At 40.3% G+C, this 14,016-nt stretch overlaps 1 protein-coding gene across 1 annotated transcript in view; it reads left to right on the top strand.

Moving 5' to 3' along the window:
• The window catches only part of LOC136263402 (von Willebrand factor A domain-containing protein 7-like), a 63,266-nt gene extending 49,883 nt beyond the window's left edge, over positions 1-13,383 (top strand). Inside the window, exons 5-6 of the mRNA XM_066057917.1 lie at positions 10,455-10,807; positions 13,111-13,383. Of these exons, the coding sequence (XP_065913989.1) occupies positions 10,455-10,807; positions 13,111-13,197 (440 nt within the window). The 3' untranslated portion in view covers positions 13,198-13,383. The remainder of the gene's footprint in view (positions 1-10,454; positions 10,808-13,110) is intronic.
• Positions 13,384-14,016: the final 633 nt, after the last annotated feature.

Raw genomic sequence — 14,016 nt, 5'->3', positions numbered from 1 at the left:
GATTCTTGGTGTGTCGTCGTGGATTAAAACAACATCTCCTGTCTTAACTTGTTGAGTGTTACTGCCACATGATCGGTATGCTTCTCTCAAAGCTGTGAGGTACTCACTCTTCCAGCGGCTCTGAAAGTGTTTGATGATATGAGCTTGTTTCTTAGCTCTGCCTCTAATCTCTGAATTGTCTCCAAAGTCAGGATCCTGAATTTCATCTTCAGTAGTTGAATGCGGTAGTGCAACAATCTTTCTACCGTGGAGCAGATGTGATGGGGTTATTGGCTCGGGATCTCTGGCATCGGACGACACATAGGTCAGAGGGCGGTCATTGAGGATTGCCTCAATTTCGACCACAATCGTTTGGAGGCTTTCCAGTGTAGCATGTGTCCTGCCCAACGTTTTCTTTAAAGTGGTCTTTGTCAAGCCTATGAGGAGCTCCCAAAAGCCCCCAAACCAAGGGGCACGTTTTGGGATAAATTTCCATTCAGTACCTTTCCGTGCGAGGGTTTCTGCCAGTTCCACAGATTGAAACAGAGTCTTCAGTTCCTCCGCAGCCGCTATGAAGGTAGAGCCATTGTCTGACAGTAAAAGCCGAGGTACAGAGCGTCTCCCTGCAAATCGACAGAATGCGTAAAGGAAGCTTTCCATAGTTAGGTCAGTAACGATTTCGAGGTGAACTGCACGAGAAACGGTACAAGTGAACAGACATATGTACACTTTACGTTCACCACTTGGTGTCCTTACGGATAGTTCCCCAGTAAAATTAACCCCAGTTACTTGGAAGGGATCTGTTTGGTTGACTCTTGACTTCACAAGTGGAGGTGGTCCTGGCATGGCATAGGGTTTCCCGGATGTTTTTCTGCAGATGACACATTTCCTTAATAAGGTCTTGATACACTGACGAGCTGATGGAATCCAGTACGTCTGCCGTACAATTGCAAGGGTTGCATTAACTCCACTGTGAAGGTTTGTTTTGTGAGCATTCCTGATGACAAGCTCTGTGAAGTAGTGATTAGAAGGGAGAAGATATGGGAATCTTGCTAGTTCTGTAAGGGGTGCATTATGTATGTGCCCACCACAACGTAGTAGGTAATCATTGTCAAGAAATAGCCTCAATTGGCGTATTAAGGGTAAATGGCGGCTCTTCAGTTTCAAGGTTGCAATTTCGTCATGGAATGTTAAGCACTGTACTTGACGTATCCAATCTAGGTTAGCTCGTGCTAATTCTGATGCTTTTAGTGGTCCTGTCAGCCTTGATGTGGAGTTCTGTCTACAGTTGTGGATGAATCGATGTGAATAAGCGGTGACTGCCATGAGCTTGTTGAGGCTGCTGAATTTGGTAATATCAATGACCTTCAGAATGCCAAGTGGAGCTGTTGTGGTGACATTGACAGCTGTTTGTTCTGCTGTTTCTAGTTCTTCTGCTGCTCCTTGGACATGCAGAACTTCTAGCCGATGCCATGTTGGCCATTGTGAAGGCAAGCTTAGCCATGATGGTCCATGGGTCCACTGGGTGGAATTATGTAGTCGGTTATATGTGATGCCCCTGGTGAGAAGGTCTGCTGGATTATCCACCGATGGACAATACCTCCACATGGTTGAGACGGAGCGTATTTCAGCTACTCAATTGCTGACAAAGGGTTTCAGCTTTTTCTCACTGAATATCCATGAGAGGACAATTTGACTGTCGGACCATAGGACAAGATTAGTGATGGTATTAAGTGATGTTTTAACAAATGAGCACAACCGTGCAGCAACAACAGCTGCCATAAATTCTAGCCTTGGCAAAGAATGCTTCTTAAGTGGCGCAGCTCTAGACTTGGACATTACTAGTGTGCAAATGGTCCCTTGTTGCAGATATACAACTGCATCATATGCCTGAAGGCTGGCATCCACAAAAATGTGCAAGGTTGGCTCCAATGTTGATGGTGAGGAGGCACACTGTCTACGAAATGGTAGTGCTGTGGCTTGTACTATATCACGGGAGATTTGATTACATGTTTTATTCAGTTCCTCACTCAGATTGATATCCCAATTGATGTGTTGTTGCCATAGAGTTTGAAGGAACAATTTAGCAGAGATGGTCACGGGTGAGATAAGTCCCAAAGGATCAAAGATTGTAGAAGCCCATTTTAGTACGTCTCGTTTGGTTGTTGTAGTGGTGAGTAAAGCAATAGGCTTGGGGGACGAGTAGATTAAATCTGAATGGGTGTCCCACCACAAGCCAAGGGCCTTAACTAGATTCTTTGCTTCGGCAGCCTGGTGTTGTTTGGCGGTGTTCATCAGCTGGGTATTGTTGGAGGCCCAGGATCACAGATTGAAGTTGGCAGTATTTAAGATTGATCTTGATTGTACAAAGTAATCTAGAAAGGCAGTTTCTGTCTGGCAGCCAGAGACTACATTGTCGACATATAGATTACGAAGAAGATCCTGAGAGATACTCGAGCCATTACGAGTCAAATGATAGGTAAGTGTGGCCTGCAGCATAAATGGAGAGCAGGTGGCCCGGAACAACACAACCCGGAATCTAAAAGCAATGAGGGGACTGCTTACATCACATGGATCCGAAAGCCACAGAAAACGAGTAAAATCTCTGTCTTCTTCGTCCAAGTGGACATGTAGAAAAGCCTTTTCTATGTCCGATGAGAAGGCAACATTGTGCTGTTGGAATCTAACAAGAATGGAACAGAGATCATTGACAGATGGTGGACTGGGATGTAAACAGTCATTCAAGCTAGGTGAATCTACAGACGGTTTACAACTGCAGTCGAAAACAATGTGGATTGGGGTTGTTGAGGATTCTTTATGGATAGGATGATGTGGGATGTAATGGACAGAACCTCTTTCACAGTTATCGTTTGCTCTCTCAATGAATCCTCTAGTCTCTTGTTCCTTGATGATGGCATCATACATCCTTAGAAGTTTTGGTGTCTTTGTCAGCCGATAAACCATGGATCTGGTTCTTCTATAACAAACAGTGTAGTTGGAGGGAAGGGGAGGATGGGAATCCTTCCAAGGAAACTTGAGGCTATAGGCCCCGTCTGGTTGTACTGTTATCTTGGTGGCCATATACTTATGTAAAAAATCAGCATCTGATGTCTCCGCAACACATGTAGTTCCTATGGATTCCATATTCCAGAACCTGCTGTGTGTAGCACCCTCTGTAGTGCAGGACAAAATGGACACATGAAGACTGGTTGTATCAGCCAGTTGTGGTTAAGGAAGTGGGCCAGAGAGTAAGTACCCCAATCTGGATTGTACAGCAGTTGGTCCATCACCACGTACCACATGGTCCTGGATGAATTGCCAATAATAATCTGCACCTACCAGTACTGATACGTGAAAGTTCTCATCACTAGTGATTGGATGAGCCAATGTAAGTCCTCGGAGATAGGGAAATCGATCAAGATGGGTTCGAATGGAGTTTCCAACAGGTGCAGTTAGCTTGGGTACGATCAGGACAGAGATAGGTATCTGGCCACCATTCAATGTATGAATGGAGATTGATGTCACAGCAAACCTAGTAGGCGTGGACACCTGTGCTCCAAATGATGACACTGTGATGAGTTCATGACAGGTTGGTGTCAGTTGCAGCATGTTAGCTAACTCTTGAGTAATGAATGAGCGTTGGACCCCTTCGTCAAAGAGTATGTGGCCTTCAATGGTAGTTGAGTCTCCTGATATGTCCGCAATGGCAGTTTTAAGGAGGCAAACACTAGTATGAAGTGCGGACAATGGTGGAGGGGTCATTGTGGTAAGTGAACTAGTGGCAGCAGCTAAGGTAGGATTTGTAGACGTCAAAGTTGAGTTAGTGGGAGCTGTAGTTGCTGAATTTGTAGGAGGTAAAACTGCTTCTGGCTGTACTTCATCATGTTGAGTTGGCCTTAAGTTGGTAGTGAACGCATGACAGAGAGTCGTGTGATGCTTCTTATGACACTCTCGGCAGCTAAACTTGGATGTACATTCAGATACTTTATGCCGTGCCAGGCAATTAAAGCACAGACCAGCACTCTTTACAATGGCGAGTCGCTCTTTAGGGCATGTGACTGAGGTACACGAGGTGGTTTTGTGCATCCCCTTGCAGAATGCACATGTTGGATCTCTCCTGCGTTTATCACGAGTCTGTGGCATTTTGTTAGTAGCTGTGTAGAAGGAGGCTGTGGTAGGAATGGTACTGGCTCAGGTGTTTGAATGTTTGCGGCCAACTGGTAGGCCAGCTTCAAAGATTTGTACCTCTCTTAAAACCCTGGTCAATAATTCATCAACTGTCCACTCAGTATTGTAGTGGTCACGAGCCATGTGCATTTTAATGTCAGGTGGTAATTTGCCCAAAATAGCAGTGGTTAAAAGGGAGCCATACGACTGAGATGGTTTGCCCAAAGCTGACAGTGCTCTAATGTGGCTCTGTAATGTGTCATAGAATGTCTGTAAGCTGGTTAAAGTGTTAGATGGTGGTGATGCATTCAATAGTGCATCCATATGAGCATCCACTAGTTTATATTGCTTCCCAAACCTTTCCCTCAATAATTCCAGTGAGTGAGCATAATTGGTATCAGACAGTGGGAAGCCGCTGATAATGCGGGATGCATCCCCCTGCAGCTGAGCATGCAGATAGTTGAATTTCTGGATTCCTGTAAGGCACGGGTTGGAGCCCACTGCTGCAGAGAATGAATCCCAAAAGGTCTGCCATTGTAAAGGGTTCCCATCAAATGTAGGCAGATGCAGTTTGGGAAGCCTGCTGTAATTCATGTGCGTGTCTTTACTACTACGTGTAGATATGTCATGAGATGTTACATCACTCATGTGTGTCGGATCGGAGTGGTTTCTTGTTCACCTCAGTTTCTGGCAAGGAGTCTCCTGCTGCCTCAGTTGATGAAGGGAGAGTAGTGGTTTGTGCCGAAGCTAATGCTGGTGGGCTGTCATCAGGTTTGGGAGGGTGGGTGGGACGTGACATAGCTGGTGGTTGATTGGCTTTCTTCGTGAATTCAGTTAGGACAGCTATTTGTTGTTCTAGAGTGTCTGGTAGGTATCTGCATCACATATCTCTAATTCAAGCTCATCTTCCTTCTGAATCATCTCTGCAATAGTGCTGTCAAGTATGATTATCTGTTCATGTTTCACTCTGAGCTGTTTGACTGTAGTGGCTACTAATATTCTCCGCAATTCCGGCGTGGATTCAATGCTCACTCTCTCCAATTCGGCGGTAAGTGCTTTGTCAACTTTAGCTAATAATTCCGTTATGCTACCCTTGAGGCCACGTCGCTTAACACGTAGTCACTGAATCTCTTCCATTTGATTTGGTGTCAATAAACTGCTTAGTCCGGTCGGTTTCGGTCACAGCACCAATGACTGGGATAGTGGGTTTACCTGTAGAAGAAGATATCCTGGTTACAGCATCAATGACTGGGATAGCGGGTTTACCTGTAGAAGAAGGTATCCTGGTTACAGTATCAAACTTGATACGCGAAGGATACCGACCGTAAAACAATACAGCGACAACGTGTTCACACTATTCTTAATGACGCACTACATACACATGAGCAATATTAGACTACAAAACCCACAATACAATGTTACATACATACTAAGTCAGTCAAGTCTTCAGGACAGTTGTAGGCCTGTACCTATTATGCCAGTATAATTTAAAGAATAATGGGTGCTTAATTTTGCAGGAATAATTCTAGAATAATCGGAAGCTGTCAGGCATAATACAAGAATAATCAGAGAAAAAGGCCGACCTGTTTGGAGATATTCTTGATGACTCAAGTAGATGAAGTGGTACAGTTTCTGATGATTCCAATCACACAAAATGATATCAATTGATATAATGCATGAGACTGACTGTCTGGTAATGTCAAAAAGTAACACTTTAATAGCCTCTATCAGCATCTCAACATGCATGCCATTAACAACAGATACTTTGGCATCATCAAGTTTGTCGTCTACACAGGCCAACTTCTTCTGAGCTGTCACGAAAGAGGAAAGTAGATTGAAATCCAACTCCAAAAGGAAAGAAGTGTTCACGAGGAGTGTCTGCAAGTGATTCAAAATCCATCGCTCCTCTCAGCACGTTATGCAGTATACAGGTGAAAATCTGACTGTTTCAAACAAAAGCTGTTCTGTCTCGCTTGTCGGGAAGAACTTTCAGAGAAAGCTCTGTGATCAATCATCACATTAAAAGTACAAAACACATCTCAAGTAAAAAGAGGCTGGAAACTCAAAGGGGAGATGAACTACAGGTGTAGAAATAGTGTAGTTACAGTGTATTACAATCACGAGGCACTTTGGAGCATCTAAAGGGTGAGTCTTCCAGATGATCAAAGTGTGCATCATATTAAAGTAGTCTGTACCATCCTTTCAACTGGAGTAGCTCTTAACAAAATACTGGAGTTCAGAGATTTACTAGCGGAGCATGCATATCGTTTGATAGATAGAAGACAAATGTCTGATCTAGTACCATTTATTCTGGACCAAGAAAAAGAGAAGTTGAAAAATGAAATTGCTGGTAAACCATTGTCTAATATTTTTGTTGGAACAAGCAGGTTTTTGCAGTTGTGTTTGCTTCATTTGATTCAGGGTGGTGCATTCAACAAAAAAAAATTTGGCCAAAAATGCTAGCCAAAAATCTTATTGGTGATTAAATTGCCCGTGAGTTGATTAATACTTTGTCTGTTGATTACGATCCTGCTGTCTTTAGTATCAGTTGTTTCTCACACACTTTGAATCATGGTGAAAAAAGGTTTAATGCCCCTCATGTTAATGACTTTATAATTTATTGGGTAAGCTTATTTTTGCATAGTTGTAAGGCACAAGTTATATGGAAACAGCAATTCAGTGGCGGATCTAGGATTTTAAAAAGGGTGTTTCCGAAAGCTGGTATATACATGTAGCTGAATAAGGCATGCATCAATGACAGTTCTCCGGAAATTTTAGAAAGCTCTGAGATTGGATTTTAGGCTATTTTTAGTTAGCAATTACAATAAATTCAATACTTTAAACTGTAAATACTATAGCTAATTATGGGGTAAATAATATATGCGACTACAAACTGTAGCTTTGATTGCTCTATTAGAGTAGTTGCTTGACTGCTCTATTAGAGTATCTCAATCGTTTTTAATACAATTGAAGATGAAAAGTGAAGTGTTGCTGAAGGTTTAATAGCTATAAATGGTGTTAGTTAAGTGCAACTGCATGCATACTACTGAACTACGGTGGTATATTGTTGTTTGTTATGACAAATTGTCAGTACAACAATGTTACTGCCACTGAGCTAAATTTAAAGGGGGGTTTCTGTCGAAACCCTAGAAACCCATCTAGATCCACTACTGCAATTTGTAAAGACTGTGAAAAGCTTTACAGCATCAAACACTAGAATCCTGTGTATTTATATGACTTCTAATTGCATTGCGCTTATTGCACAGTGAACAATAATCACATGGAAAACTGATACATAATCCATTTATGTACAAAAATTGGTACTGTATAAATATTGGTAGTGATATCAGTCCTCCTACTGTTGTGTACTGATACTGGTATTGGTACCATATCAGTGGCCGATACTTCAGCTGATCTGATTATTGGTACAACTCTTGCCTAAGTGAAGGGTTTTGCTGATGATTTGTCTACCAACTATGATAGTTCTTAGTTCTCTAATGCTAAACGCAGGAGAGGCCTGTTTGTGAATTTCAGCCTGCTAAGTGGGTGTCAGCTGTGTCCCTATTGTTAGTTGCATTGTATCTTTTGCACAGTTTCTGTGACTAATGGAAACTCTGTTAACATCTGTAATGTCAACTGTTCAACTGTTCATTTTAACACTGTTATGCAGTGGCATAGTCAGAATTTTTCCCATGCCAGGCACTGGGCAGGCAAGCCATATTTAGCCATGCAAGACGCATACACATGCCCGTCTTCATATGGTCATCAATACCACATTTAAAACATAATAATATGTGTTATGCATACTTTTCTTACACTACTGATGCAAGATGACTATCATAACCTTACTCAAAGAGAACACTAACTACAGTAGCTATTGGTCTTCTTAAACCATACATACATCTGATGTCTTAGTAGCAAAAAACAACTGCTGATTGAGCAAGTACATCATACGTATCATTTGAACTATCACTAAGCAATATCCATGTCAGTAGATGGGTGCTAATGTCTCAAATACCTCCCTCTATTCTGTGATCTGAGTTTGGCCCATACTGATAGCTACATAACTTAATCCAAATGTAAACTATCCAACCCACTAGTAAAAGAGTTAATACCAATCCTTTGTTGAGTGTTTTGTTTTGTAATCACTGAATCATATGATCTCTGTTCTATTTATTGCCTCCTATTATTTATACACAGTCAGGTTACTCCTAGGAAAAACCCCTTGGATAGCCCTATTTCTGTCCATAAAAAATGACTTACAGTAGTATTGTTCAAGTTGTGCTATGTACTGTCATAACATAATTGAGTAGCTTCATCAACCAATCCAGCCCACTGCTCAGGATAGGTAATGGTGAATCAGAAAAGTGTCTGTGATGGATTTGGCTATGCCGCTGTTGCTGTGAAAGTCTCAATCATTATTATTGTTACCATTTAACCCTGCCTTGTCACTGTATACTAGCAACTGTTTTCCATTCTGATATTTGGACCTACACTTTGTACCACAATTCAAAAGTCTGCTTAATTATTACTTTTGTTTTAACTAATGACTGTTCCATGATTGCAGAATTGCAGCAGTTTCTTTTGCATCCAATAAAACGGTCACTCTAATACAGCAGTGAGACACGAATAGTAGCAACTGCTTAACTAGCTTAACATGGGTGAATGAGTGTGCACTGAGGTGTTCACAATGCCATCTAGTTGTTGTGCTATTGGATATATACACAACAAGGAAGCATGGAATGTGGAATTATTTCCTAAGACTCTGACACTCACCCTGCCAAGGAAATATGGAACACAGAATTGTTTCCTAAAAACTCTGACACTTTTCCCTGCCTGGAGGATCTAGCAATGGAAAGAATAGTTTTGGGAACCAACTCAAGCCAAATTCAATGAACATTTACTAGATTCTGAAGGGTATCAGCTAGATTGTTTACACACTAGCAGAAATTGATTCCAGATAGGAAGAATTTGTCAATTCCAATACAGGAATCATGCCAGTGAAGCTAAAGAAAGAATAGATTAGGTAAGCTGTCTAGCTTTGCCTGACTAAGAATCAAGTAATAGACAGTAATTTTGATTATTTACTGTAGAATAGTCTTCAAATTCCAGGTTACCCTTTTTAATCATGGAGAATCACAGTTAGTTTTTAATTATCAGAGAATACCAAGAATTCTGATAGAAGAGGCAAAGGGAGGTTAACTGCATCAGATTTATCAATTGTATACAAGGCAAAACAGACAAACTCAATGACTCTCTTGGCCAGACATCAGTCACATACAATGGAGAATTGATCATTCTATAAAGGATTTGTTGCTGTCACACATTAAATCTTAAATTCAAGGTCGACAATGCACTTGGTTCCAACCCAATGTTTCTCCAGTGTGATCTGCATCATGAAACATTACTACAACTTAAAATTTCAGTACATATTATGCAGCCAAACTTCAGTACATAGATGCAAACAATATGCCAATATTAGCTATTCAAAATCAACTTGAAATAATAAGCTAAGCGTGAAGAATCTATCTAACGCAGTTGTCTTCTGTTGGAGTCTTTGGAGAATCCAAAAAGCTAATTCCATGTTTCTTCAAGCTTTAAGCTTTCCTACCAAAAATGGCAGAGATATAATTCATGTTATTTTTAGGTTATGTAAGGTAATTAATCACGCTTTCCTGCAAAGTTTGTCTAAAGCCATTATGTTATTGGTAGGTACGCAACAATTAAGACATACTAGTACCAATCATCATCATAATAAGTACTAAGCTAGAAAAAGTTGCGATACAACAGACTGGAAATCATAGTCTAGCACAAAACTTAAAAGGTGCATGATTTGCTTTGCTAAAAGTTTAAGCAACTGCAACTCATCACGTTTATATGAAAAAAGTCACTGAAAAATAAAAAATCTTAATAGCGAAATCATGCATTCCTAACTTGGAAGAAATTTACTTTGTTATAAAACACTTGTGCAAATGGCACTATAATACACAGTAGTCAATTCAGGTGTGTTGTGATACTCATTAAGGATTTTTAGTTAGCACTCTTTGCAACCACATGATCTATTATCCAGCTCACATGATACAATACTTGTCAAGAAGTTACACAGTACACATGATTGGTAAACTCAATTTTAACTGGTTTTCAACTAATACTGTGTGACAAAAAATGGTAGCATCATTCTTTTATGATCCTAGTGCTGCTTAACCGCATAAATACAATCATAATGAGTATTGTAAATTCTAATGTACAGTAGGTACAATGTCAACTTTACACAGGGATTTTACTGTGATGTTTTATAACTTATTTAGGTGAAAGTTCTGCTGCATTCTTAACTATGAGACCAGGTGACAATCAAACTATTAAGCTTATACTTATAAATGGTGATCAGAACAGTCGCTACTTTCATTTAATGGTGACAATAGAGGAAATGGGAAATTCAACAAACTTCACTGCATATGAGATACCACCAATGGTTACTACAGACTTTAATTCCTCCACTAACATTGATCTTCAACTAGTTGTGTGTGAAAATGCTTTAGATGGATATGCTGCAACTATTACCATCCTTGCAGAATCAACCAATGATAGAGGTGCAAATGACTATGTTAATCTCAACATGATTGTTACAACTGCTCCACCTCCTGAGTTTACAGAAAATAAAGTAAGTAGCTAATTTGAGGTAATGATAATAATATTGAACAGAAAATTTGGCTTATTTCTGCAACAACCTTTCCTAGCATAAATTGAGAGCAATAAATAATTTCGAGTCAATATTGCCATATAATACTATAGAATGATACTATGATAGCTGATACATAAGCAATAAGCCATTTCAATGTGCATGTGTGTGTGTACATGTGTGTGTGTGTGTGTGTGTGTGTGTGTGTGTGTGTGTGTGTGTGTGCGTGCGTGCGTGTGTGTGTGTGTATGTGTGGTATGTGTGTGTGTGTGTGTGTGTGTGTGTGTGCATATGCATGTTTGTGTGTATGTGTGGCAGCATAGCCAAATGGCTAGAGCGTCAGCCTGGCACAAACAAAAGGTTCCAAGTTAGATGCCTAGTTATGCCAAATTGGTGTTTTTGTTGTTCCTTTGAGTGAGAAACTTTACTTACATTGCTCCAGCCTATCTAGCTGTTTATATGGGAATTGGTGGCCTGGTGTCAACTGAGGAAGCAGCCCACCCTGGTGTAACATCAATGGGTACCTGGTGTAAACTGGGGAAGCAAATACCAACTGTCCATGTCTTGTGTAGGAAGTGAAGGTCCAGGTAGGACTTCAAGTGTCTACACCTTCACCTGTGAGACATGGCACAGCCTCCTGTGTTTTACTAGTCCTGCCCAAGGAAGATTTTCCTGCATGGACTCATAGCACCTAAGTAGTGCACAGGTGTCCAAGTGCTGGTCCACTGGGTAGGCATGACTGTGCTAGCATGTAGGCATGAGGCTATTATGCTCCAAAAATTGAGCATTATGCTTTTGAGAAGTGCTCAAAAAGTCATCTATTATGCTTTTGAGAATTTCCCATTATTCCCAAAATTATGCCAACATAATTGGCTAACAATGCCAGTTTATTGCTGTATCAGACCATTTTCATTGATGTTTAAGCTTCCAATAGTCTTGAATTCTTTAGCTGGTTGCTGTATTAGAGTATTTTGTTTCAATGTGACTACTTTAGAGTAAACAATATTCAGTGACCGTTCTATTAGAGTTTCTGACTGCTCTATTAGAGTATCTCGATTTTTTAATGGAATTGTGCAATCTGCAGATTTTCCTACTGTTAAAGCTTTATAATCACCTCAAAATGCTAGCAAAATTCCTGATTCCCACACATACCTATTATACCTGAAATTATGCCGGCATGATCGCCGCATCCCTACTAGCATGGCAGCTGAAGGCTTTGCTTTGTGTGTGTGCATGCGTGCTTGTGTGTGTGTCTTTGTATATGTATGTAGTGCAGGCACAGAGAAATAAGGGCATAGGGCACAACTTCTCCTCCCCCCCCCCCCCCCCCCCACTTTCACCAGTGGAGGGGCAGTGTCCCCTCACTTTCTCCAATGCCCAGTTGCTAAAGTAAAGCAACTATTGAACTATTGTAGTCATTAGCCAACTTACTTTGCCTTTATTTACTGGGATTTGTGCTAAAGGTTATGAAAGAATGGAATACTGCAATGAATCAGTACTGGGAGTGCACAAGATTGATATGCTCTAATAGAGCAGTCACCTAACTACTTTAATAGAACATTCAGTCAAATTGGTCCTGCTATGCAATTAATTCAGTATGTCTTCATTAACATATGTAATCAATAGTATGAGTCTATCTGAAATGCCTTCATTCACCGTATATCTAATTGTACACTTCCCATAATATTATAGGAATATCCTATTCAAGTACACATGTACCACTGAAAATGCTCTCAGATTCAGTCTCAAAGCATTCAAATATCAAAATTTTCCTGTGGGGTGACACCCCAAACCCCCCTAGTATTGACATGCTTTGCATGTTAGTGTGCTTTGTACACTAAGGAGGTACAGTTAATGATTTTAAAACATTTTGTGACTTACAGCCACCCCACATGACTTTCCCCCCTCCCCCCACCCACTTTTAAGTACTGTTCTCCGCCCCTGATGATGTGGTGTGTGTGCATATGTGTGTGTGCGTGCATGTGTGCGTGCATGTGTGTGTGTGTGTGTGTGTGTGTGTGTGTGTGTGTGTGTGTGTGTGTGTGTGTGTGTGTGTGTGTGTGTGTGTGTGTGTGTGTGTGTGTAACCTTCTCAGAAAAATATCCATGTGCTTTGCTGCATTTCTTTAAACTTGTAAATAGGCAATAACACTGGTTTTCCCACAGACAGTGATGTAATATACATAATTATCATTACCAATCTTAGGAAAAAGGATGGCTTAAACTTTTGCCAAAGTTAACTTTTATTTCAAAATTACCTCATTGTATTTTATGTCAATTATGTAGGGATCTACAGCAATTCGTGCTCTACCCACAACTACAATGCTGATATTGATTGCTGGTTGCATGTTGCTACGCTTTTTTATTGCATAGAAGGCACCAATATTTTTGTTTTGTAGCTATATATAATACTGAACTTAGGAACTTGTGACATCTTTAAATGTAGAATTTGCTTATTTACATACGTAGTTACTAGCTGTACCTGGACAAAAATACACTTCTTACTAAGGGCAGTGTGTGTATTTAGTATGAATATTTTAGTATCTGCATGTTACACTATACTTGTAGGTTGTGATCATGCGATTTAGTGACATCTAAACTGACATCATCTCAACTGATTATTGATTAATGTGTGTAAATGCACTTGATATTATTGATCATACTAGTATTAAAAAAATTGTTAATGTAAAAATGAAGTAGGGATCAATGCAATAAAAGTAGTGAAACAAGAGATGAATGATGGTATTACAGCATAGGTTGGTGGGAAGTCTCTACTTTGTCATTGAACAAAATAACTGTTATAGCTAATGTGCCAGGATTTTTCCATGCACCAAACTATGCTGTAATGCCATCATCCAGATTTTACAAAACCAATCCAAATTGCATATCATACAGGCAAAACCAAACTAACACCACCAGTGGATAGCTACACTATCATACTACTAGTTTTGACCTTCAGTACTACTCAAACTACTCGAGGCTGGTTTTAACAGATGTCTTTTTCTGGGTGGTAGGGAGAGCTTGAATGGCCTTGTGAAGGGTCTGGCTTGGCAAGAATCATGGCCAGATTTTTTTCTGTTGGTTTAGCTACGTACATATCAGTACCACACCAAACAAGTTGAACCAGTTGTATTCGTGGACAGTACTTTGACTGCGTGCTTGTTTCTACTTGATGTTGAGCATTAACTGGAA

This window comes from Dysidea avara, chromosome 1 (assembly GCF_963678975.1).
Source record: "Dysidea avara chromosome 1, odDysAvar1.4, whole genome shotgun sequence".
In the NCBI taxonomy this organism is placed as follows: domain Eukaryota; kingdom Metazoa; phylum Porifera; class Demospongiae; order Dictyoceratida; family Dysideidae; genus Dysidea; species Dysidea avara.
This window is presented reverse-complemented; position numbering and strand designations above follow the sequence as displayed.